General features: G+C 44.6%; 1 protein-coding gene and 1 non-coding gene across 7 annotated transcripts in view; both read left to right on the top strand.

Annotated features, from left to right (window-relative positions):
- The window catches only part of KIAA1549 (KIAA1549 ortholog), a 145,739-nt gene that overhangs the window by 79,047 nt on the left and 41,848 nt on the right, over positions 1-24,844 (top strand). For all 6 annotated transcript variants that reach the window (XM_045388284.2, XM_045388283.2, XM_074036080.1 and 3 more), the window contains 4 exons: positions 353-530; positions 4,943-5,127; positions 17,675-17,871; positions 19,637-19,752. In XM_045388284.2, the coding sequence (XP_045244219.2) occupies positions 353-530; positions 4,943-5,127; positions 17,675-17,871; positions 19,637-19,752 (676 nt within the window). The remainder of the gene's footprint in view (positions 1-352; positions 531-4,942; positions 5,128-17,674; positions 17,872-19,636; positions 19,753-24,844) is intronic.
- On the top strand, positions 23,203-23,306 carry LOC123572584 (U6 spliceosomal RNA). Its single transcript, XR_006697152.2, has one exon. It is a non-coding gene; the product is annotated as a U6 spliceosomal RNA (small nuclear RNA).

Below are 24,844 nucleotides of genomic sequence, written 5' to 3'. Positions count from 1 at the left end.
GTTGAGCGGATGATGCTCTCTTATGACGTGGTCAGCACGTCAGAGATTGTGGGGATGATTCTAGACCACCTGGACTCGCCAGCCCTGATTCTGTGCATCCTCCCTGCCCCTTTGCCCCAGAAAAGATGTAGAGCGAGATGAAGCGACGTGTTACTCCACACAAAGGAACTCTCCGTTGTCCCTCTTCTCATCAACAGAGAGCACCATGGTGATTCTGGGCCCCCGAATGGCTTACGGAGCTTATTATGAGGGTTGGAATAAATCCTGAGTGATACAATCAGGGTTCAGCAACCTGAGAGAGGGCATCCAGAAACACGAGCTTCTGCAATGTGAATGGTTTCTGCTCTTTCAGGTGGTAAATGTGTCGAGGCTGGAGGGAGATGACAATCCTGTACAGCTCATCTACTTTGTGGAGGATCAAGATGGAGAAAGACTTAGTGCAGTCAAGTCGTCGGACCTGATTAACAAGATGGACCTCCAGAGAGCAGCCATTATCTTGGGTTACCGAATTCAAGGTGCCATTGCCCAGCGTAAGTGCCTGAGGTGTTGTCATCTGGGCTGTGCTGGGCTCCAAAGCCAGGCTCATTCTGACAGTGAGCTCTGAATGTAAAAGCATTCCGACGTGTGTATAACCCTGATGGTGAAGTGCCAGTTGTTAAAATTCATTCACCAAGACCTTCTTTATTTGGATTTCAATTGCTTGTAGGTTTAGCCTCCACTGCTGTTTTTTCTACCTAGCATTTTGTAGGTGGGGTGTTAGAGTGATTTATAGTACATCAACTTTAATATCTGTCCCTCATTCCTGTACTGCTGCTTTTTTTATAAATTTTGTCTGAGGCAAAATAGTGTGTTTGCTCTGTATTTATTCCAAAATCTTCTATGTCATATTTTGAACATTGGCGGGGACAGTGAGTCATGCAGGAAGTTGGGAGGTGCACCCTGAATTTATTGGCTTCCTTCAGGGTCTTTTAACACAAAGAAGTCCTTGATCCTTCCCCTTTTCAGTCCTGTTTCTCTCCCACCTATCCTCACACCACTCCACAGTGTAGACAGAGGTATTCTGATGTTTCTTTATTATTGTTGGAAGGTTTCACTCCTGCTTGCCTGGCCCTGGCTGCTGTAAGTAATTTCCTTTCCACCTCACTTTTTTTTTTTTTTTTTTTTTTTTTTAAATGGAGTCTCACTGTCGCCAGGCTGGAGTGCAGTGGTGTGATCTTGGCTCACTGAAACTTCTGCATCCCAGATTCAAGTGATTCTCCTGCCTCAGCCTCCCGAGTAGCTGGGACTACAGGACCGCACCACCACGCCCAGCTAATTTTTGTATTATTAGTAGAGACGGGGTTTCAGCATGTTGGTCAGGATGGTCTCGATCTCTTGACCTTGTGATCTGCCCGCCTTGGCCTCCCAAAGCGCTGGGATTATTACAGGGATGAGCCACCACGCCCAGCCCCCCCTCACAGATTTTGAGTATTTAGAAATGAACAAAAAGGAGGCACATGGAAGAGTGTATTTTTCTAAATAGTCCTTTAGGATATGAATCAGATTCTTCTTTTTTGGAGAAGGGGTCTTGCTCTGTCACCCAGGCTGGAGTGCAGTGGCTTGATCATGGCTCACTGCAGCCTCAAACTCCTGGGCTCAGGTGATCCTCCTGCCTCAGCCTCCTGAGTAGCTAGGACCACAGTCACCACCACTATGCCCAGCTATTTTTTTCTTATTATCTGTGGAGACAGGGTCTTGTCATGTTGCCCAGGTTGGTCTTGAACCCCTGGCTCAAGTGATCCTCCCACCTTGACCTCCCAAGATGTTGGGATTATAGCCATGAGCCACCACGCCTGGCCCAGACTCCTCTTTTAATGTCGATGTTTTTCCTTTATGATCCTGCAAGCAGTCTTGGTAAGACAATGGTAAAACTTGCTTCCAGCAATAAAAGGAGAGGTAAACATTTAGAGGGAATTCGACATCAGAGAATACAGAAAAATCTATACGGAGAACATGTAGGAGATAAAGACAATTTTTAAAAAAATGATAGCTTTAAAATTATCCTTGATAGTAGAAGGTTCTTGTGAAATCTATACTTGTCCCTGGAGACCAACTGAGATGAGAGCTGATGGGCATAATTTCTCTGTTTTATGGAAGATGATGGGAGAGTTTAAGCAAATACCCATTGGCAGTTTGTGTTTGTGTATGTGAGATACGATCATATATTGATGTGTTCTCCTCCAAAGCAGTGAGCACAAACTAACAAAAGCACTTCGTTACATTTCTTCATATATGCTATTCCTGATTGTAGGACACGTGCCCTACTCCAGCCAAGCGCTTGACATTTTAAACAGTTAATTACAATAGGATACGGGCACCTTTCACATCTGATCTTGCACCTCTTTTCCTCAGTTTTGTATCGAAAACCACATGGGTAAAGATCCTGGGATCTCCAGGCTGGTGATTGAAGGAAGCCTCAGTCAACACCAGGGATAGCCCAAAGGCAGCCCCAGGACACTGGTGTCAGGGCCCAGTTTGATCAACCTCTGCCTCATCAGGGTTTTCCTAGGTTAGCGTCAGAAGAGGGCAAGTGCGGTGGCTCATGCCTGTAATCTCAGCACTTTGGGAGATAGAGGCAGGAGGATCGTTTGAGCCCAAGAGTTCAAGACCAGCCTGGGAAGCATAGCAAGCCCCCATCTCTACAAATAATAATAATAATAAACTAGCTGGGCACGGTAGGGTGTGCCTTTGGTCCCAGTTACTTGGGGGCCTGAGGCAGGAGGACCTGAGCCCGGGAGGCTGCACATGAGCTTGATTGTGCCACCACATTCTAGCCTGAGGGATTGAGTGAGACCCTATCTCAAAAAGAAAAGCAAACAAACAACCACACCCACAAAAGAACTAAGAAGAGTGTCCAGTTGTCTCAGCTTCTCAGTTTGATTCTGTTCCTACTTCTATATTGTCTGTTGCTTTTGTGCAAAATGAGCTACGTATATTCACTATATTCAGCCCAAATTAAAAAACCCAAGTTTTTCACACTTTGTTGCTTTTTACCACATCCCATGCAGCCTCTGCTCTGATCTGTGCTTTTCTCCCTGGTGCATTTGATTTAGAATGCTTGCTCCCTCCCTCGTCACTCCCTCAGGTGTCTAAACCCAAAGTTAAACCAGCACCAAGAACCCTTTGTGTTATTACGTCTTTGAGCAGATACCTTTTGATCCCATAGCAGGTGTTAACCATCACAGGATGTGAAAGGAGCATAAGACTTAGTCCCTGCCCATGACAACTAAGACGTTTTTGGAAAGACAAGATTTGGCGTCGAGACCGGATGAATGAGTGCAGAAGTGTAGCACTTCACGGATGATCCATTTATGTAACAGGAAGCATTTTAAATGAGCAATAAGGCACCATGTGCAAAGCAAAGAGCTAGTGATGGACATTAAGTGTCCGAGGAGTTAAAGTGCAACTGTCCTAGGCCGTGAGGAGTGGAGGCGGGTGGGGTGGGTGTGGCAGCAGGCTGGGGAGTGGTGGATCCAAAATGAGTAAGATTTGCTTCCTGTAAAAGTTGGCAACTGGTAGCTTAAATAACGCCTCAACTGGTAGCTTAAATAACGTCGTTTCAATGAGTCATGTTTCAAAGGTTTAGGGAGAGACACAGGTGGGGCAGTGAAGGCAGTGCCTATGGGACACTTATTAGGACTTCAGTTTCCAAATTAACACAGTGAAGCTTCATTTCGGAAAATATAAGGATCATCTCCCTTCTTTTTTTATTGTGGTAAAATATACATCAAGAAATGTACCAATTTAACCCCTTTAAGTGTACACTTCAGTGGCATTCAGCACATTCACAAGGCTGTGTAACCATCACCACTATGCATTTCCGGAATTCTTCATCATTCCAAGCAGAAGCTTTCTATGAGTTTTTTCTAGGTACCTCATATAGGTAGAATCATACATTGTTTGTCCTTTCGTGACTGGCTTGTTCCATTATGATGTTTTCAAGGTTTGTCTGTGTAGCAGCATGTATAGAATTTCCTTCCCTTTTAAAGCTGAATGATACACCATTGTATGGCTATACCACATTTTGTTCATTCATTCCTCTGTGGATGGGCATTTGGGTTCTTTTCATCTTTTAGGCTATCGTGAATAGTGCTGCTATGAACATCAGCATCTCTGTCATTTTTCATTGCTGAAGGGGAAGCGACCAGTTGCATTGGTGCGCATGTCCTGTCTCCTTACTCTGTTTTGCTTTGTGTATGGCACTAGTGCGATATGAAATTATTCAGTGATTCATTTACTTGATCATTTTTCCTTTCCCCCACTAGGACCTAAGCACCTCAAGGGACTTCACTTGTTCATTGTTAAGTCCCAACTTTCAAACTGTGTCCAGCACACTTAATAAACATTTGTGAACACAAGAAACTTGGAGTAGTGAGGAAGGGAGAAAGAGGGGAAGGGTTTCCTTCCATAAACTCCTAGTTGAGATGCATGTGCTTTATGTGATCTGGGAGGGTCTGAGTCCTGCGGTACTTGATGCAGCGGGCAGGACTGTGTTCGGGAGACACAGCTGTTTTTTCTGTCCGCCTTTGAAGAGAACTGCCTGTGTAAAGTTGTACAGAACCAGTTTTGCTATGGAAAGATCCTGCAGTGAAAAGTTAGGGGTGAGCTAGTAGAATAAACTGGAAATCAGGAGAACTGGAATTCATTGAGCTTTGCCATTAATTCAGCCATGTACCTTTGGATATATCCATATGTTGTTGTAATCCCTGATGTATTCTAGATGTAACGTTGTATGTTGTGTTTCTCTGCTGGTCACATTTCCTGTCATCTGGAGATTATAACCTGGAACCAGCTATCTTGAGCTGAAATGTCACGGACTTCTGAGTTTCTTGTAGAAGATACGTGCAATCTAGTAAATGAGTGAAGAAGGAATTATTCAAAGACCTTTCTTCTTTGTCTGCAGCTGTGGACAGGGTGAAGAGGCCGTCTCCGGAATCCCAGAGCAACAACTTGTGGGTCATTGTTGGTGTGGTCATCCCGGTGCTGGTGGTGATGGTGATTGTTGTCATCCTCTACTGGAAACTCTGCCGCACGGACAAGCTGGACTTTCAGCCTGACACTGTGGCCAACATTCAGCAGCGTCAGAAGGTAAGGGGCAGCCTCTTCCCCCAGTGTTCCCATAAGCAGGGATAGGATGAGTTTGGGCTCTTGATATTGAAAGATGGGAGAGAGGGAGGGCTCTTATGGAAATCTTCTGGCTTTAGTAGTGGCATCCCTTTGCCTTTGTTTCTGCTTCCTGAAACCCTCCTTCTGTGGTAGTAAATATAGTCCAAGAATGTGAAGCTGTATAAAAGCTTAGCCATGACGTGCGCTCTGGGTTCTACTGTGATTTTATTTTATATTTCTTGAGACAGAGTCTAGCTCTGTCACCCAGGCTAGAGTACAGTGGTGCGAGCTCGGCTCACTGCAGCCTCCACCTCCTGGGTTCAAGCGATTCTCCTGCCTCAGTCTCCGAATAGCTGAGATTACAGGCATGTGCCACCATACCTGGCTAATTTTTGTATTTTTATTAGAGACAGGGTTTTGCCATATTGGCCAGGCTGGTCTTGAACTCCTGGCCTCAAGAGATTGCCTGTCTTTGCCTCCCAAAGTGCTGATGTTACAGGCATGAGCCACTGCACCAGGCCAAATTCTGATTTATTTTACCCCTGGACATTTTCAGAGGATAGGAGCCAAGGCAGACTTTCTCAGATCTGTTGATCTGTTTCGTGTATAACTCCATTGGTCAGCTGCTTTATTTTCTGTTCACCATGTTTGGAAGGCCACTTATCCACCTTGATCATTAGAAATGAACAATTCATACCTTGAACATTTTAACTTAAAATATATGAATGGGCATTTATTTGTCAGTCCTTCAACATATCCCAAGTCTTGTTTTGTTTTGAGTGTTGGTCTACTGAGAGGAATCACGTATGGTCTTTCTTAAAATAAACAACACCCATAATGTGTCAGTTTCAGGTTCCAGTTTGGGTTTCTTTAGAGAAGAGCAACGCTACCTGAATGCAAAGTTCTCTCGATTTTTTTAATACCTCCCTCCACTCCCTATCCCCTAACTTTGCAGACTTTTGACTTAATTCACGTACACCTAATTTGACAGCAGAATTTTTAAGTAACCTGTCTTTCCTATGTCTTTCCAAAGCATTCAACGTAAGTTTTTATAGAAATAGCAATTTTCTTTTCCCACGTATGTTTCAACAGTTTCCATAGTATTCAAGGGTCCTGTCAGGTTTCAGAGCCAAAGAAATTGACTTTTGGTCAACATTGAGCTTACCTGGTGTGAGCAAAAACATGCCAGGCCTAGAGGAGAGCTCACTAGCACAGCATAAGTATCTGTCAGTGTGTTTACCAAGGGAGTGGTAGTCAGTCCACTGTTATTAACAGTCTACTGGATTAACACGCACTCTCTGTGGGTCTCCCAGATTTGGAGGACTCATTCTGCTTTAAAAGCTTGATAAAAACAAGCAAAAGTCAAAAAACAAAGAATAAAAGATTGCCCTATTTATTTTTAAACTTTATTTTGGTTGTCTTGGTATGAAAAATTCTGCATATTACAAACCTAGACCTGTTGAATGGAAAAAAAAATATGCATTACTTTAAAATTTATTTTACTTTTGTAAAAGTAAAGAAAATTTCTTGTTTCATATGAATTAACCAAAAAATGCAAAATCTTTATTAAATTGCAAGCTTATGGCTATCAAGTACATTAAAAGCATCTTATACATTAATATTATGTTTGTTACCTATCTTTGTTTATTATTTACATAGTCTGCTAAGGTTCTTTTCTTGTTCTTGTTATACTGGTGAATGGCATGGGGAAACCTGGAAAAAAACGTGCTGGGTATACTAAATGATCCATAGTGTGAATTTCATTGAAATAAGATCAACAATAGGTTTGGAAATGTTTTTGTTCTGGTGAAGAATGTTGTTACAGAGGGAGTTAACTAGTGTAGATGGTTATGTATTTAAGTCTTTTATGGGCCATATTTCCTATGTATACACTGCCATGGAAGTCTATCTATTATCTGTTACTTCAGTAAACTATCAGAGGACAGCATCTCTTGGGGTCAAAACGGAATATTCCCCAAGCTTTCTCCTTCTCTCACTTTTACTTCCTAAACATTTTCATGTCCCAGATGTGGCTGTAAATCAAGTGGACAGAGTTTCAGATGGAACTTCCAGCCCTTAGAGCTGCTCTTTTTCCTCCAGGGCTGCAAAGATCTGCCCATACATTTTGACAACAGATTTACAGAAAAGGGCCTGCAGGGAGGATTCTCCGAAAGAATGACTGTCTTCTGACACTGTTAGGAGGGCGAAGCCTTGCCAGTGTTGCAGAAGCTCAGTCTTGTTTTGCTGGCATAGGAACCCACCCTATAGATTTTGTCATGTGTTTAAAATGGGCAAATGATGCTCTTCATTTAGTTTAAAAGCAAATGTCTTTACTTCACACATGTTTCTTTTAAGGTCATGTGGCCATAGCAAAGGGCCTCTAGCCTCGTCCTCAGGGTAATCTGCAGAGATGCCACCCTCCCCTATGGCTTCAAGAGCTCTGTCTCCTGCTCATGTGGCTGTTGCCTCTCTCTCCGTTCTGCTCTCCCCACCTCCTGATGCGCCTCAGCACTACTCTCTGAAATCCTTCAGCAAATCCCAGAGCTGCAAACATCTGGAAACAATAAATCTGCTGACCTAAAATCCACACCCCCCCTTCCCCTTGTAACGAGAAGGAAACCTCTTCAGATTGTCTGGGAGTAGATTAATTTTGAAATATGATAGGAGGGAGAGGCCATTCTGTCTTGTTTTGAGGCACGGCCTTTGCTTCTTTTCAGTAATAAAGAAAAAAATCCTATGTAGCTTTCTTTTATCTGTATTCTCTATCTATAGACTAGAGTCATCATTTGTTACTATTGCCTAAAAAACTCCAGCCTGGATCCTCTTCATCATGAATGGCATTGGCTGGATGCCACTGGCCTCATGGAAACTTATTCCTTCTGATGGGGGATAGTCCACACTTCGTTACTGGTGTCAGACCAGAGCTCCTGACTACCCTTGGTTGCTTCTAAAGGGCAGCACTTTGGGCAACCGGCTGGAGCTGTCTCAGGCACTGGGTGTCACTCACCAAACACTGAGCATTTGCTCTGAGCCACACTAGATCCAGCTCAGTTACCAATACAAATAGCACGCAATCTCTGCATTCCAGGGCTTTAGCAAGGGAGAAGGACGAGCCATCCAAAAGCAGTCATCCAGGAGTATAAGGATGTCTGGAGAACACAGAGGAGGGGGGCACCCCACTCGCAGTGGTGGGGTACCTCCACCTTCTCTGAGGAGGTGACACCAGGGCTGAAGCTTCACGGTGGAGGAGATGAAGGCGGGCCCAGCGGGGGAGCGGCAGGCCGCTCAGGAAGCTGGAGCAAAGGTCGTAAAAAAGGGCACAGCCGAAACTCAGGTGGCAGAGAGCCAGGCCCTGGGGAGGGTTTCAGGACATAGAAGGGATTGCAAATTACGCTGTAAGCAGTGGGCAACCATTGAAAGATTTGCAGCAGGGAGAGCAGCTTGAACACATTTGCTTTTGGAACGATCCCTCTGGGAGGCAGTGTGGACCGTGGATTGAAAAGAGGCTCTGTGAGCATTTCGTTCCATCTCAGCCAAGGTCAGCTCATTCCCTACGGTTGCTGTTTGATTCTCTGCAAAGGTTCCCCTGTCACACCTAACGTGTAGGTGGTCTCAGTTCACCCACAGCTGGCCGACCGTGCCGGGTGTCGCCTGTGGGTGGGAGAATCTGGGAGCCCTGCTCTCCCAAACTCCGGGACCACAGGGTTACGGGAGCCCCTGTGTGGGGCTATACTGAAGACAAACAGATGGGAATAACTTTGCCTTGTCTTCACCTCCTAAATGGAAACAGCATGGCGGTTGTGGTGACTTTTCACAAATGACATCAATCAGGTAATAAATGCTTACAAAGGCACTCTATATGATGGCAAATTTTTATTCAGACACTTTTGGGATTTGCTCCATGTTTCTATTGTCATCTCAACTGCTCCTTCCCAGGGGCTCAGGCTAACCCGAATACTGCGGGCTTCACTGCGTCCTGTGCCACCCGGGCTGTATTGTATTTATGGCCCATGCGTTCACATTCGTCAGGCGTCTCTCTCGTTCCTTGGCTGACCTGCCCACTAGTCAGTCTCCTTGGCTTATTGGTGACGTATTCCGGTGGGGCACAGACACTCTGGCCTGTTCCCTCTGTGATATATTAAAGAGAGAAAGAACAAAAGAGCCATCCTTCTTCAGAAATAACTCGGTCCTAATATGAATATTGAACACTCTAATTAATCTTGACTCTTCTTTTATAAAATACTGATTAAACCTATGCTGCATGCGGGAGGGAGCTGGAGACATTGTATACCAGCCAGACTGAACTCTAGATTCTATTTTAAAAGAAGTGGAAAAACTAGAAAAAGTGATCTGGCAAGTAGGGATGAGACAAAAGGAGGTAATTACCTAAGGGAGGAGGGGCAGTGTTCCCCTCTAGGTTTTCCTTCTGTGTGTAGATGGCTTTTGTTTTGTGCTAATATGCACAGATTGGTTGCCAAATTTCTATTGGTATAGAAGGTGATGACTCACTCAGCTTGTGAGAAGTGCAAGGATCTGATGGAGGGATATATTTAAAGATGTTGGTCAGAATCAACAGTAAGCCCACAGGACTTGTATATTTCATTTATGACAGATGCCTTTTCCTTGGTTACCCATAAAAACCAGTAAGTTTGGTACTTCCGTTGACCGTTCTGAAATTCATTTGGCCATCAGACATTTCTTGAGGGACCCTGTGCCACATCTTGTTGTTAACTTAACAAAATATTGTATCCAAATTCTTATTTACAACTCTATTGATGCCTTGGAATTCTTAGCTGTATATTAGCTGCTCGATGTTTCATCAATCAACAGAAATAATAATGCTGTCAGCATCATTTGTAGGGTACATTGGCATTTAGGAAGCATTTTCATTAATACTATCATGTGTCTTTCCTATATGGGCCCTGAGAGTACGTGAGGGAAGACATTTAGGTGCCTAGGCTTGGGCTACGTACACCGCCCTATAGAGGCAATACTGTTTGTATTTGTACGTTATTCACTTTGGAGACCTCTGCTTGGGGGAGGCCATGTGTAGCTCCTTTTCCAGTTTTGGTAAAGCAAACCACCTAACCTGTTAAGAACAAAACAAAACAGTTGCCCAGTCATTAGAGGCATTCACTTTCTTACTGGGAAGTATACCAAAAAGGATTTCAGCAAGGTTTATTAAATGATGGAGGTGATGATTAAATGACTCTTACTGTATCTGTTTTCTTTCACTTAGAGGCACCTTGTATGTTAATGAGGTGCTGCTGGGGTAAAAGCAACCCCATAAAATTGGAAATTGCTCCTGTTAGGATTTTTGTCATCAGCTGTGAATAAGTGGCATCAAATTTCAATTTTCTCAGACATCTGAAAAAGGCTTGACAGATGGACATTTGAGAATTATATAGATGGATTAATATTTCATTTCAAGATGAAAATAATATTTATAATTACGTATTTCATAAATTAGGACCTCATGTCAAAGTCTGAGAAAGGAATCATCTTAATCACACGGAACGGGTTCTTTAATGTGCAGGAGGGTTACCTCTTAGCCTGCCGAATTTTTCATCTACCCATACATACATCAGTGATTTGCTTTTAAGAGAGCAGTTGAATCTTTGTGGAAATTTACAACAAAAGAAAAAAATATTCGACTAGTAAGTGTGGGGTTTAGAAAAGACACATAGATGATTGCTGTTAAGTGCATTGTGGTAGAATCTAAACATGTTGCTGTGTAGTTAATCTAAATCCATTAAGTACACAGGGACAACAGATAAACCAGCAGAGAAGGGGGTCATGGACCAGTGAACAAGTGACTTGCATTCAGGCAATCTGGACGCAGATGTGCAGTATCCAGTAATCAATCATTTGAAAGAAGTTAATGAAAATATCCTGCAAGTGTGAGTAAGTGTGCAGGACAGTATACAGTATTAACTCAGCTCTCCCTTATTTGTTCTTTTGAAGTTGTAATTTTGATCTTTCAGAAGTAAACATGGACCTTTTCACCCCTTTTTCCTTTTAATCCAAAATACGTTGTTAAGACCCCAGCTGAGTCCCCGTGGACGAGGGTACTTGCCAGGCTTTCGTTCCTGAGGATGGTGAGCTCGCGGACAGCATGTGCTTTGTGGCCCCTTGGGTTTCCCACACACTGCTGAACGGATCTTGAACATTGCAGTTGTCACATAGATAAAGCACAGAGCCCTGTCATGAGTTTGTCCCCCGGATGAAATCAGACAGTGCCCTTGGCATTTCTCACTGCCATCCTCTTCCCTGTTCTTGGATTCTTCTGCGGGAGTGAACTGTTCTTCAATGGCTGGGAGATGTCAGAGGGGAAGCTATGAAATGAAACCCTCACAGCTGCTGCTGCTGCTGCTGCTGCCACCTCCTCTACAGAGTATCTAAGTTCACATTTTCCCACCATGGAACCAATTGTCCTGTTTCTTGGCTATATTTCTCTCTCATTTCTTTAAGAGAGAAAGCAAGCCATACTGCAAGTTTATCGTGCCTTGATTGACCAAGACCGGCGTTTTGAACTGTGAGTTTATCTGATGTTCCCGAGGTTTCTACATCTCTGGGCAGAGCACCGCAGGAAGCTGCTGCATGGATGACAGGCGGGCCTCTCTCCTGTAAAGTAGGAGGACTTGGGAAAGGGAAGGTGTGACGGGGAGCCAACATGCTGCCCGGACCACAGGCACATGCTGGACAGCTCTCAGGAAGATCACTCGTGTGGGGAGGGCTTGTACAGAGGTGTGCATCTGGAATGATCCCTGTAAAAGGGCTGCCTACTCCTAGAAAACTGTGTGTCTGCCCCCCGGGGTTTGGGTAGACCAGTTGAAACTCAGGGTGCTAGTCCGTGGGTCACAGATGAGAAAATAAACGTATTTTATTTAAATACGTTTTTAATACATGTATTTAAAGAAATATCTAATGATGAATTTATTTTATGTAAATAAATATTTAATTAATGTAACTAAGTTACACAAGTACTTAATAAATTTAATTTAAATAAATGTTTAATAAATAGGCCGGGCACGGTGGCTCATGCCTGTAATGCGAGCACTTTGGGAGGCTGAAGCAGGCGGATCACCTAAGATCAGCTGTTCAAGACCAGCCTGGCCAACATGGTGAAACCCCATCTGTAATTAAAAACAAACAAACAAACATAAAAGTTAGCCAGACGTAGTGGTGCATGCCTGCAGTCCCAGCTAATTGGGAGGCTGAGGCAGGAGAATTGCTTAAACCCAGGAGGTGGAGGTTGCAGTAAGCCGACATCGTACCGTTGCATTCCAGCCTGGGCAACAGAGTGAGACTCCATCTCAAAAAAAAAAATTGTAATAAATACATTTATTTAAATAAATGATAAATGGGGCATGCAATGGAGCAGCAGGTTTGGGTCTGTCAGTTGCAAAACAGTGTTCTTGGGCTCATGAACCGCTGAAGTAGGGGAGTGGTGTACTCCTGTAACAGGAGCTCATTAATTGGAAAACAGAGGAAGTCAGCTTTTGCCTTTTGTTTCATTTTTGTAAACTGTATTTACTGTAAGTTTTGTCCCCCTCTGCTGGCACAAATCATTGTTGCAGATGACATTCCTTCTACCTATTGATCCAATAATTTTAGCTTAAAAAAGACCTTAAGGCTGGTCTCAGTGGCTCACGTCTATAATCCCAGCGCTTTGGGAGGCCAAGGCAGGAGCATTGCTTGAGCCCTGAAGTTCAAGACCAGCTGGGCAATGTAGCAAGATCCTGTCTCTACAAAAAAATTTTTTTAAATTAGCCAGACGTGGTGGCACACATCTGTGGTCCCAGCTCCTTGGGAGGCTCAGGTGGGAGGATCACTTGGGCTTGGGAGATTGAGGCTGCAGTGAGCTGAGACTGTGCTATTGCACTCCAACCTGGGTGACAGAGCGAGACCACATCAAATGAAAAAAAAAAGACTTTAGGTCACAAACCTAAGCCACTGATGTTGTTACTCATTTGTGCATAAAGTTAGCACAAAGACGACAAAGCCTTTTGTGTCTATGCTAAATATATTGTCTAAAATCACTCCTTAGATGTGTTTGGCTTTTGTCTTTTGACTGACAGGACTCTGCAGGGGTGTGTGCATGTGAGTGGAAAAACTCAAACTATGTCTCCTCTGCTCTCACACCACACAACAATAGTCAACACAGGAGACTTCTGTGACTAAATTTGTGGAGGCTTTCCTCACACACCAAGCAGCACTTATCCGCTGGGTGTCCTTGAATTCATTTCCGACACTGTCCGCTGGGAGGTAGCCTCAGATCCTACAGGTGGAGGGCTCAGTCCCCAAGATAGTCCTCCTCCACCTGCACCAGTCACAAGTGTAGATCTCCAGAACTTCTGACCAACTGGCTTCAATGAAGTTGGGGTTCCCACCATCACTTTTTGGGTTTGATTAATTTGCTAGAGCAGTTTACAGGACTTGGAGAAACACTTATGTTTACCAGTTTATCACAAAAGATATGTTAACAGAAAAACCAAACTCTGTAAAATACCTTAAAGAGGTTTCTTCTGAGCCAGTAGGAGTGACCATAGTCTGAGAAAGCACAAACCCAAGAAGCTGTGAGTAAATGGCCTGAGGTGGTCAGATTACAATTAGGGTTGATACTGTTGCCATTGCGTCTGGCTGGGGCCGTCATTGTGGGTGGTAAAGGAATTTACCAAGACAGCCGCAGGTAACGAAAGGCAGACTTATTAGAGAAAGTATGAAGGTAATGTTGCAAGGGTGCAGTGGCCAGTACAGCAGAGAAGGGGCTGTCGGGCAAGAGACAGGGGCAGGAAGGAAGTTTCACGGGTCATGCTGCTGGGGCTATGAGCAGAATGAGGCGTCTGGGAACAGGATGTCGTGCCAGCAGTTTGTCTGTGATGAGCCGTTTCTCAGAACGATTGTTCTCCCCTACCTGGGACCCCTTCCTCATTGTTACTTATCAGGACTCCACATATATACCTTTTTTTTTTTTTTTTTTTTTGAGACAGAGTTTCCCTCTTGTCCCCCAGGCTGGAGTGCAATGGTGCGATATCGGCTCACCACAACCTCCACCTCCTGGGTTCAAGTGATTCTCCTGCCTCAGCCTCCCGAGTAGCTGGGATTACAGGCATGTGCCACCATGCCTGGCTAATTTTGTATTTTTAGTAGAGATGGGGTTTCTCCACGTTGGTCAGGCTGGTCTCAAACTTCTGACCTTAGATGATCCACCCGTTTCGGCCTCCCAAAGTGTTGGGATTACAGGCGTGAGCCACCATGCCCGGCCCTCTACATCAACATTATAAGGAGACAGGAGTTACTGGAAAAGAAATAACCCAGTATATAGAAGCTCGGCCTGAAAAGGCGGAATATCTTGAAGTGAGGGGGCTTACAAGTCATAGGTGTGTTTTAGGATTCTTTAGTTGGCAATTGGTTGAGAGAGTTAAGTTTTGTCTAAAGACTGAAAGTCACTTCAAAGGATTGCTTAAGATAAGGGGTCTGCTGTCTGCCATGTGATGCTATACCAGAGTCAGGTTAGAAAGTAAGCCACATTATACCGGGTTAATTTTAAAAAAAAATTTAAACAAATTTTTTTGTTTGTAGGGTGTGACTTAACACTCCTTTGCATGGCTTTTAGTCTTGTTTATAATTTGGTATCTTATTACCCAAAGAATCTGTTCTGTCAGGCTTATACTGTTTTAATATTAATGCTGTTCAGTTTTGCCTAAACTCTAAAAGGAAGGGGCTGTCATGACGCATGTCCCACCTCCCTTCCTGCTATGGCCAATAATTCAGTTTTTCAGGTTTCTCTGAAGTCCCTTTGGCCAAGAGGGGGCCTGTTCAGTAGGTTTGGGGCTTAGGATTTTATTCTTGGTTTACAGATATTACAAAGCGCAAGCGCACAGATGAAGAGGTGCATAGGGTGAGGTATGGGGGGACTTGGGGGTGCAGAGCTTCTCTGCCCTGCATGGGGGTGCTACCCTCCAGGAACCTCCACAGCGTTCAGCTTTCCAGAAGCTCCCTGGACCCTGCCCTTTTGGGTTTTTCTGGAGGCTGCTTTACATAGGCCTGTTTGGTTAAACCATTGGCTATTGGTGATCAACCTAACCTCCAGCCCCTCTCCCCTCCCTGAAGGTTGGGGGGTGGGACTGAATGCCCTGACCCTTGCATCATGCCTGGGGCTCTGTGGTGAGCAGCCCCCATCCTGCAGCTACCTCGGGGCTGCTGACTGTCAGTCAACTCACTAGCCTGCAAAAAGACATCCTCTGGAGACTCCATGTATTTTAGGAGGTATACGCCAGGAAACGGGGATGAAGACCAGATAAGTGTTTAGAGTGTCACCGTGTGGATGTAGAATATGCCTGGCCAGGAGGGAGGGCTTCGGTTTGCTTTTGGCATTCCATGGAGGAGACCCCTTGGGACGACCATTGCTATGCAGTTTATTTCCCTGTGCTGTGCAAGCTTGAATTAAGGAAACTGTGTGGCACTTTTCATGTTATCAGAAATACTGTTATTGTCCACATTTCTGCATACTTTGGAGAGTCTTTCCAAGGGCACTGTGGTTCATGCCTGTAATCCTGGCACTTCGGGCATCCAAGGTGAGTGGATCGCTGGAGATCAGGAGTTTGCCTGGGCAACATAGTGAGACATCATCTCTACTAAAAATACCAAAAAATTACCCCAGCGTGGTGGCGTGCACCCATAATCCCAGCTGCTTGGGAGGCTGAGGCAGGAGAATTGCTTGAACCCGGGAGGCAGAGGTTGCAGTGAGCCGAGATTGTACCACTGTACTTTAGCCTGGTTGATGGAGCCAGACTCTGTCTTAAAAAAAAAAAAAAGAAAATGTGAAAAATAACAAATAGCTTTTTTTTTTTTTGAGATGGAGTCTCACTCTTTCACCCAGGCTGGAGTGCACTGGCATGATCTCAGTTTACTGCAACTTCTTACTCTCAGGTTCAAGTGATTCTCCTCCCTCACCCTCCTGAGTAGCTGGGATTACAGGTGTGCACCACCATGCCCCGCTAATTTTTGCGTTTTTTTTAGTAGAGACAGGGTTTCATCATGTTGGCCAGGCTGGTCTCGAACTCCTGACCTCAGGTGATCCGCCCAACTCGGCCTCCCTAAGTGCTGGGATTACAGATGTGAGCCACTGCGCCTGGCCAACAAATAGCATGTTTGATGACATAATATCTTACCACAGCACTAGAAGCTGAGACCTGGCATCCCTAGTTGCAGCCTCAGGGGTCTGTCATGGGTTTGGTGTGGGGTAATGCTGCGGATCCCTGGAGAGGAATCCTGCATCCACTGGTTTGAGTGGGGGATGTTTTTGAAGAGCCCTTTTTCCTTCAGTTTTGTGCCCCATTACTTCTTTTGACCACTTCTTTCTAGAAATTCTTTGTTCCCTTTGCTTCTATTACATGGAACTTTCCAAATTCTATTTCTCTGAAATCACATTCTATTTTCTTCCTTGCTTCCTTTTTCTCTTCTTAGCCCCAAACTATTAGATGTTCTCCAACACTTTATCCACAGAATCTGTATTTATGTTGAAAAACTCAACTCCCCTACCTGTCACCTTTATGTGAGTGGTTCTTGAAGTCACATCTGAGCCTGCACGTTCCCCCAGGCTATGGTTCCCCACCTCCAGCTACACTAAGCTGACATCCTTTGGGGCCTCAAATTAAGTGTGTTTGAAATGAAACCTGTCATTTTGTCTTGAGCCATCATTCCTATATAACTTGCCTCTTTCCCTTAATGTCACTTTCATGCTTCACGATGCCCTGCCCAAAAATTCACGTCCTCATTGACTTCTTTCTCTTCCTTTGCCTCTCGTGTCTATTTGTTTTCTGGGTCTTTCTGCCTGATCCCTAGAGCTGTTCATTCCTTCCCATGTTCACTGCTAAGATTTGGGGCTCATGTCTGTCTGATTTTATGCGCGTGGCATGGCCAGGCTGTCTTCCTGTGTCCTTGGTGTCCTGTGTGCTTGGATTTTAGAAATCGGCCTGTGGTGTTCTGATTTCCCGGAGGGCCAGCTCCAGAAGCTGGCGTTTTTGGAGTCGTCCATATACAGACTGGACTTCTCTCTCATGCTCCTACGCTCTGACCCGTCCAGCATAGCCAGTGTGATTTCTCCGCAGGCCTCAGTGTTCTCTGCTTCCTGATATCATCTAGAACATGCTCTTTGTAGCCTCCTCTTTCTGTTTCCAAGTCCTCTTTGTTCTCAAGACCTGGCTTTGGTCCCCATTACCCTATAAAGAATATCTTGCTCCTGCCACATGGCACGTGGTATGCTGCTGTGACAGCAGGTCAGGTGTTGTCCTGGGGTCTGGCTATTTAATCCTTGTACTCTTGTTTAATCTTTCACAAGTGTCTGTCTTCTCCCGGAACTCTGGGTATAAACAGAACCTGGCACGCAGTCCATGTTCTAGCAATGCTTGTTGGATTGGAGTGGTGGAATTGCCAGCACAGTCTTCGGTCAGAAGTTGTGCTCCTCTCGTCCGCCTTGGATTCCGGGTTAACAATCTTGTTTGTTTGTGTGTGTGTGTTTCAGCTGCAGATCCCAAGTGTGAAGGGCTTCGATTTTGCTAAGCAGCATCTGGGTCAGCACAATAAAGACGACATCTTGATTATTCATGAGCCAGCGCCACTGCCAGGACCTCTGAAGGACCATACCACGCCCTCGGAAAATGGGGATGTGCCAAGCCCCAAGTCAAAGATCCCTTCCAAGAACGTCCGTCACAGAGGAAGGTTATTATTGGGCTTTCTGTATTATTCTTTGTGGCAGAGCATGCTTCTGTTATCAGGCTGTGAGTTTCTGATGCCACAGGGGCTAATGGTGAGTGCAGCCCTGCATGTGTCTGCAGCCCGGGAGACCGATGACTTGCCCAAAGTCACACATGAGCCCAATAGTGTTTCCAAGCCACTCTCACGGGCTGTCAGAGAAGGCTGTGTGATTTCTTTCCCCACACGGTTGAAGATCATGAATCACTATCTGTGATGGTTTGAGGGTCCCCATCAGACTTGATTAGGGATTGGCCAGCTCGTGTGTATATATCCCAAGGGGAGCATGCTAGGCCCCATGGAGAGAATATCAGAAATAACATAGAAGGAGTGCACGGCACATGGTACATGCTCAGCCTGTGGGCCACTGTGTCCATGCCTGGGATGCCAGCAGCTTCTGTGACTTCATTGCTTTGTCTGCAGGTGACTTTCATCGCATCCTCCTGTGTTTGCTTTGTTTTTCTCTGGCTGCTCATGTATGTCACCTTTGTCAGGATATCACACAAGACTCTTCACTGCCTCCTCCCTGCCTCGCTCCCCTTTCCCAATTTATTTCTATTACTCCTCTCAAAGTATAGCACACGGAGAATTGCTTATTAGTTTTCCAAGCTACCTGGAAGCCACTCCTCACCCTCTGACCCCATGAGAAGGGCTCTAGCTCTGTGAAAGAAGACAGAGTTCAGAGTCGGGTTCGTTAAGTTGACTTTCCATCATAGCACCATCAGGCTTTGGCTACTGAAGCCTCCTGTTGTCAGCCTTTCTTTGAGCTTTGGAACGCTAAATCCTGATTTCCTGCTAAGAGCAAAAGAAAGTGTGTGATCATACCAACATTTGAAACGATGTCATGATTTCTGTCTTATCGGAAAACCTACCCCAGGGGTTCTGGCCTAGTTTTAAGAATGTAATAGATGTCAGAACATGATCTTTACAAAAGAAAATGAGTTATGTAGAGAGATGCTATTTGATTATTTTGCAGGCTAAGAATAAATGGAATCATTGAAGATTATTTCATATGCAAGTAAAATTTTGCTAAGTGTTTTTTTTTTTTTTTTCTTGCCTGGTAGCCTTGTCGTTGACATTTAGTCATGACAGCTCAGTGGTCTGCATGGTTAATACAATGTTTTAGCATCTTTCTGGGCACCAGAATGTCTTGGCATTCCACATTGTCATTGAAGCCAGGGAGCCTAAGGAATCGGAGCCAACTGATGAAGGAATTTTCCCTGGTGCAAGCTGGGTGCCACGATACCTTTGCTTTTTATATATAGAATCAAATCTCAGTGTAAGCACCTTCCAAAGATCTGGAGTTATTTGGGGTGACTGCAGAGCTACCCTGGCATCCTGAGGATTCTGCAGACCTAGTCAATCCTGAACCCCAGTCCTCTTTGATCCAACTCATGCTGAACCCAGACTGCTGGTCCAGAAATGACTAGGGGCCAGGGACTGGACCTTCAGCCCTGGTAGCTGTGGGACCTTCTTCCTATCTGGCACTTGTCTAGCATTTGTTGAAATGCAGCCTGCTGAGCCATTTAGTAAGCCGCATTAATCTGTCTTCAGGAGGTGACTGTGGTGTTAATGTCATCCTTGAAGACGCTGTGCTATGGAATAATTTTTTGGACTGTTCCATTTCTGCTGGTTTTGCCTGGAAGCCTGACTTCCACACATAAATTAATGTGACTTTTTCCTTTTCGTTCTTTCTTGTTTCTAACGTTTGCAATTCATTTTGTGTCTGCAGAGTTTCTCCCTCAGATGCTGACTCTACGGTCAGCGAAGAGTCCAGCGAGAGGGACGCAGGAGATAAGACACCGGGAGCCGTCAACGATGGCAGGTCCCACAGAGCCCCGCAGAGCGGTCTGTGACTCTTCTGGTTCTTCCCATTAAAAGTAGTCCCTACGAGAGTCTGAAGGCTAGGGCCTTACACTACTTCAAATGCTAAACCCTTAAAAAAAAATCTGAGAAATGGAAAATTCATCATTCCTGTGGTTTCTTAGCACCAGTTGTCACCATCTAACGTGGTATTGGTGTCTGCTTTGGGGCCAGGGATTCACTGGGGTACGTCTTAAGGTTAATAGCCTCATTTCACTCTAGAGTCCTCACCCTAGAGGTCAAGGAGGAAGCACACTGAAACCAGAGTCTCAAAAACTGCCCCCAGGATTCAGTAGCTTTCTTAGGAAGCAATTCAAGGATTCACAGCTGTCACTGTCAGAAAGTTGTTTGTTTATCATAGGCCCAAGTCCATTATGTTTAGTTCTGTTCCTAGATCTTTCTTCCAGCAGGTGGTTTAGTGTGATCAGATGGTTTAGCATGTTTGCTTTGGGAGTCACATACAGCTTCATAGGCCAGGTATAAGATGAACTTCACTCCTGTTCTAAAGGGTATGACTGTTGAGACTGATGCCCTGTTACAAAGTGAGACCCACAAGTCTTTAGACTTGGGAACATTTTTTTGGAGGGATAGCAAGGTAGCTTGTTTTTAGTGTAATAGGTTGTATTAAATAGATGTGCTGCTACAGCTGTTGTATTTAATGGAGGTTTATTTTTATTTAAGGATTGCATTTCAGTAATGCAGAGATAATTGGGAGGCCTCAGAATATTATTATTACTATTTTTTTTTTGAGACAGGGTCTTGCTCTGTCACAGAGGCTGGCGTGTAGTGGCACAGTCCCGGCTCACTGCAGCCTCGACCTCCCAGGCTGTGGCTATCCTCCCACCTCAGTCTTCCTAGTAGCTGGGATTACAGGCCTATGCCATCACACCTGGCTAATTTTTGTATCTTTTTGTAGAGATGGGGTTTCACCATGTTGCTCAGACTGGTCTTGAACTCCTGGACTCAAGCGATCCATCCGTCTTGCCTTCCCAAAGTGCTGGGATTATAGGCATGAGCCACCACGCCCGGCCAGGATATTATTTTTAATAGTAATTTTTTTTTTTTTTTTTGAGACAGAGTCTCGCTGTGTCACCCAGGTTGGAGTGCGGTGGCCGGATCTCAGCTCACTGCAAGCTCCGCCTCCCGGGTTCACGCCATTCTCCTGCCTCAGCCTCCCGAGTAGCTGGGACTACAGGCGCCCGCCACCTCGCCCGGCTAGTTTTTTTGTATTTTTAAGTAGAGACAGGGTTTTACTGTGTTAGCCAGGATGGTCTCGATCTCCTGACCTCGTGATCTGCCCGTCTCGGCCTCTCAAAGTGCTGGGATTACAGGCTTGAGCCACCGCGCCCGGCTTAATAGTAATTTTTATACTTATAGTATTTAGTCATACATTTCTCTGTATGGAAATGCAGTGCAGAGTGAACTGTATTCTAGAAATGAACAGACTGTAGACAGAAGCCCAGGGGCCTCTCCTCTCACTGACACGCTTGTGGCCTCACAGGTGGCTCAGGCTTCAAGGCTCCTGTGGGGCTGCACTAACCCATCCTTGTCTCCCCTCACTGACATGCTTGTGGCCTCGCAGGTGGCTCAGGCTTCAAGGCTCCTGTGGGGCTGCACTAACCCATCCTTGTCTCCCCTCACTGACATGCTTGTGGCCTCGCAGGTGGCTCAGGCTTCAAGGCTCCTGTGGGGCTGCACCAGCCGGTCCTTGCAGTTCCTTCCAGCTCCTTCCACTTAGTTCTTTTGTAATGTTAAGGACATCCCCTTAGAAAAAGGGAAGAGTTTTTTCTTTGTATGTAGTTTTTCAAAATCTTAAAAATTATTTAGCACCATGGTAACAGACACTGCTTCTGATAGACAGGATTAGAATCTCGTTTTGATCCTCAGAAAGAAATATTTGGTGGGGAGTGGAAAGAGCTCTGGATTTTATCAAGTTCTGTTCGTTGCTTATCTGAGAAATACTTTCAGTGCCTGCATTTAACGCCGTCTGATGGCATTACAACCAGTATATTCTATAAGAATAACAAAAATCAAACACCACTCTCAACATAGGCTCAGAAGCCAGGTAGTAAGCATCACAGCTCTGGGACGGAGAGTTGAATGTGAAGGAGAGAAGCGAATTAGATGATTTTGTGAATATTAGAAGCTCAGATGCTGCTGTTATAATTTGAAGAGATACCAGAATCTGTACATTATTTTCATGTTGTAGAAAGATAGTTTTCTCACTATAAATATCAGTTTACTTTTAGAACTTTGTTTACTTCTTGAAAGGTGCTATGAGATAGCTTTAATGCTGCCATGTAGGTATTTTATTGCTTGCATAGAAACTTAAATATCCTATTTTAAAATATTCTGAGTTTTTCTCCTCGCTTTCCGTTATTTTATTTTTTAAAACTTTTTGCTTTTTGAGACAGAGTCTCTTCCTGTTGCCTAGGCTGTAGGGCAGTGGCGTGATCTTGGCTCACTGCAACCTCTGCCTCCCAGGCTCAAGTGATTCTCATGACTCAGCCTCCCGAGTAGCTGGGATTATAGACGTATACCACCACACCTGGCCAATTTTTGTATTTTTAGTAGAGGCAGGGTGTCCTCATGTTGGCCAGGCTGGTCTTGAACTCCCGGCCTCATGTGATCTGCCTGCCTTGGCCTCCCAAAGTGCTGGGATTACAGGCGTGAGCCACCTGTCCGGCCTATTTTACAATTCACATAAAAATCTTGCTTTTGTTGAAAGTCGCAATGAAGTACAAATGAATGGAGGTGGGAGTGGGGAGGGAGACTACTTGAGATCCATTCTGGAGCCCTCTTCCATGTCGCTGTGGGACCAGCATTCCCTTTCACTCCTGCGGGTGGCACAGCTACCTGCCCTCTTTAGGCTTCTTGGCAAGGCTGTTGATGACTGTCCCAGGTCATGTGGCGTATTAAGGACCCACCTTGCAATGGAAGCTGAGAGAAGACTGTTGTTTCAGTTTTGGTAAATTGGAGGTTGTGCTTTATTCCTTTTCCAGCTGAGTGTTTTTGGAAGGTGACTAGGCCCTGACACATACCCTCATGGCCATCCATGAACCCTTAAAAGATTATTTACTCAAACGTCACTGTGTTCACAGCCATTGCAGCTTTAAAATAACTCATCATAACCACTGGCTCCCCTTAGTGAAGATGGGAAGGGAGAGATGAGGTAGGAGATGGGCTGCCATTGCTGCGTCTGTGCATGATTGTAGTTTTTCTCTCTCTCCCCTTTATCATCAGGAATATACCAAGTAGGTAAGCGTTGCAAAATACTCAGCATTCTTTTATGCTCTCCTTAGATTGCACGTGTGCAAGTGTGTGATTTTTAAGTAGTTAAAACTTTGTTCATCTGAATCCCACAAATTCCAAATTCTAGAATTGCACATGCAAACCAAGCTGGCACTGACGTTTGCATGTGCTAAGGAGCTTGCAGTGCTCGCTTCAGCAGCATATAGACTAAAATTGAAACGCAACAAAGATGAGCGTGGCCCCTGTGCAAGGATGACATGCGTATTTGGGAAGCATTCCATATTTTTAAAAAATTAAAGCGTTTTCAAAATAGTTTAAATGAGATTGAAACAATGAAGGTTTTCAAGTAATTTTGGAGTACCATACCATTTATAAAATGATTGAGATCATAAAGTATAATTCTCATCTTTTCATGAAGGCAGATTCTCAGAGATCTTTTCAAGGTAAAATTTTATAAACATAGTGGAGATGACCGCAGTCATTGAGTCATCCATTTAGCAAATGCTTGCTAAGTGCCTGTGGTGTGTCAGGTGTTGGTGATGCAGTGACGATGAGATAAACGTGATTGCTGTCACACAGGATATTAACGTGGGTTGCACACATTAGTAAAGATGCAGTTTTCTAGCCTGGGCAACATAGCGAGACTCTGCCTCTACAAAAAATAGAAAAAATTAGCCAGGCCTGGTGGTGTGTGCCTGTGGTCCCAGCTACTGAAGAGGCTGAGGTGGGAGGATCGCTTGAGTCTGGGAGGTCGAGGCTGCAGTGCTCTGTCATTGCATCACCACACTCCAGTCTGGGTGACAGAGTGAGACCCTGTCTCGAGGGGGAAAAACAAAAAAATGGTTTGACTATATTTACTTGTAGATAATGAAATAATTTCTTTAAAAATGCTCTCTTGCTTTGACATTTTAGTAATTCAGACTGAACTTTTCTCTTTCATTTTGCTTTGTTAACATTATCCTATTCCGTACAATCCTATATACTGTATTTATTTATTTATTTATTTTGCTTAAGTGCAGTGGCACAATCACAGCTCACTGCAGCCTTGACCTCTTGGGCTCAAGCAGTTCTCTCACCTCAGCCTCTTGAGTAGCTGGGACTACAGGAGCATATCACCCCCAGCTAATTTTTTATTTACTTTTTGTAGAGACGAGGTCTTGCCATGTTGCCCAGGCTGGTTTTGAACTCCTGGGCTCAAGTGATCCTCCTGCCTTAGCCTCTCAAGGTGCTGGGATTATAGGCATGAGCCACCATGCCCAGCCTTTTTCTTTCTTTTTAAGATTTTTATTTATATTTTAACTGATGGTAAGAAAACATATACATTTATGGTGTACAACATGATATGTTTTTTGCTTGTATTATTTTTAGTTGGCATATAATACTTGCAAATATTTATGGGGGACATTGTGATAGTTCCATGTATGAATATACTATGTGATGATCAAATCAGGGTAATTAGCATATCTGTCACCACAGAGAAAGTTATCATTACTTTGCCTTGGGAACATTCAAAATCTGCTCTTCAAGCTAATTGAAAATATACAATAAATTATTAGAGTCACCCTACAGTGCCTATAGGTGCTCAACCCATTCCTCCTCTCTAACTGTGCACTGTTATTTTTATTTTTTTGAGATGCAGTCTCATTCTGTTGCCCAGGCTGGGGTGCAGTGGTGTAGTCAGGGCTCACTGCAGCCTTGACCTCCCAGGCTCAGGTGATCATCCCTTCTCAGCCTCTTGAGTAGCTGGGCCTGCAGATGCACACCACCACGCCATGTTGCCCAGGCTGGTCTAGAACTCCTGGGCTCAAGTTACCCTCCCGCCTCA

Source organism: Macaca fascicularis, chromosome 3 (assembly GCF_037993035.2).
Source record: "Macaca fascicularis isolate 582-1 chromosome 3, T2T-MFA8v1.1".
In the NCBI taxonomy this organism is placed as follows: Eukaryota; Metazoa; Chordata; class Mammalia; order Primates; family Cercopithecidae; genus Macaca; species Macaca fascicularis.
This window is presented reverse-complemented; position numbering and strand designations above follow the sequence as displayed.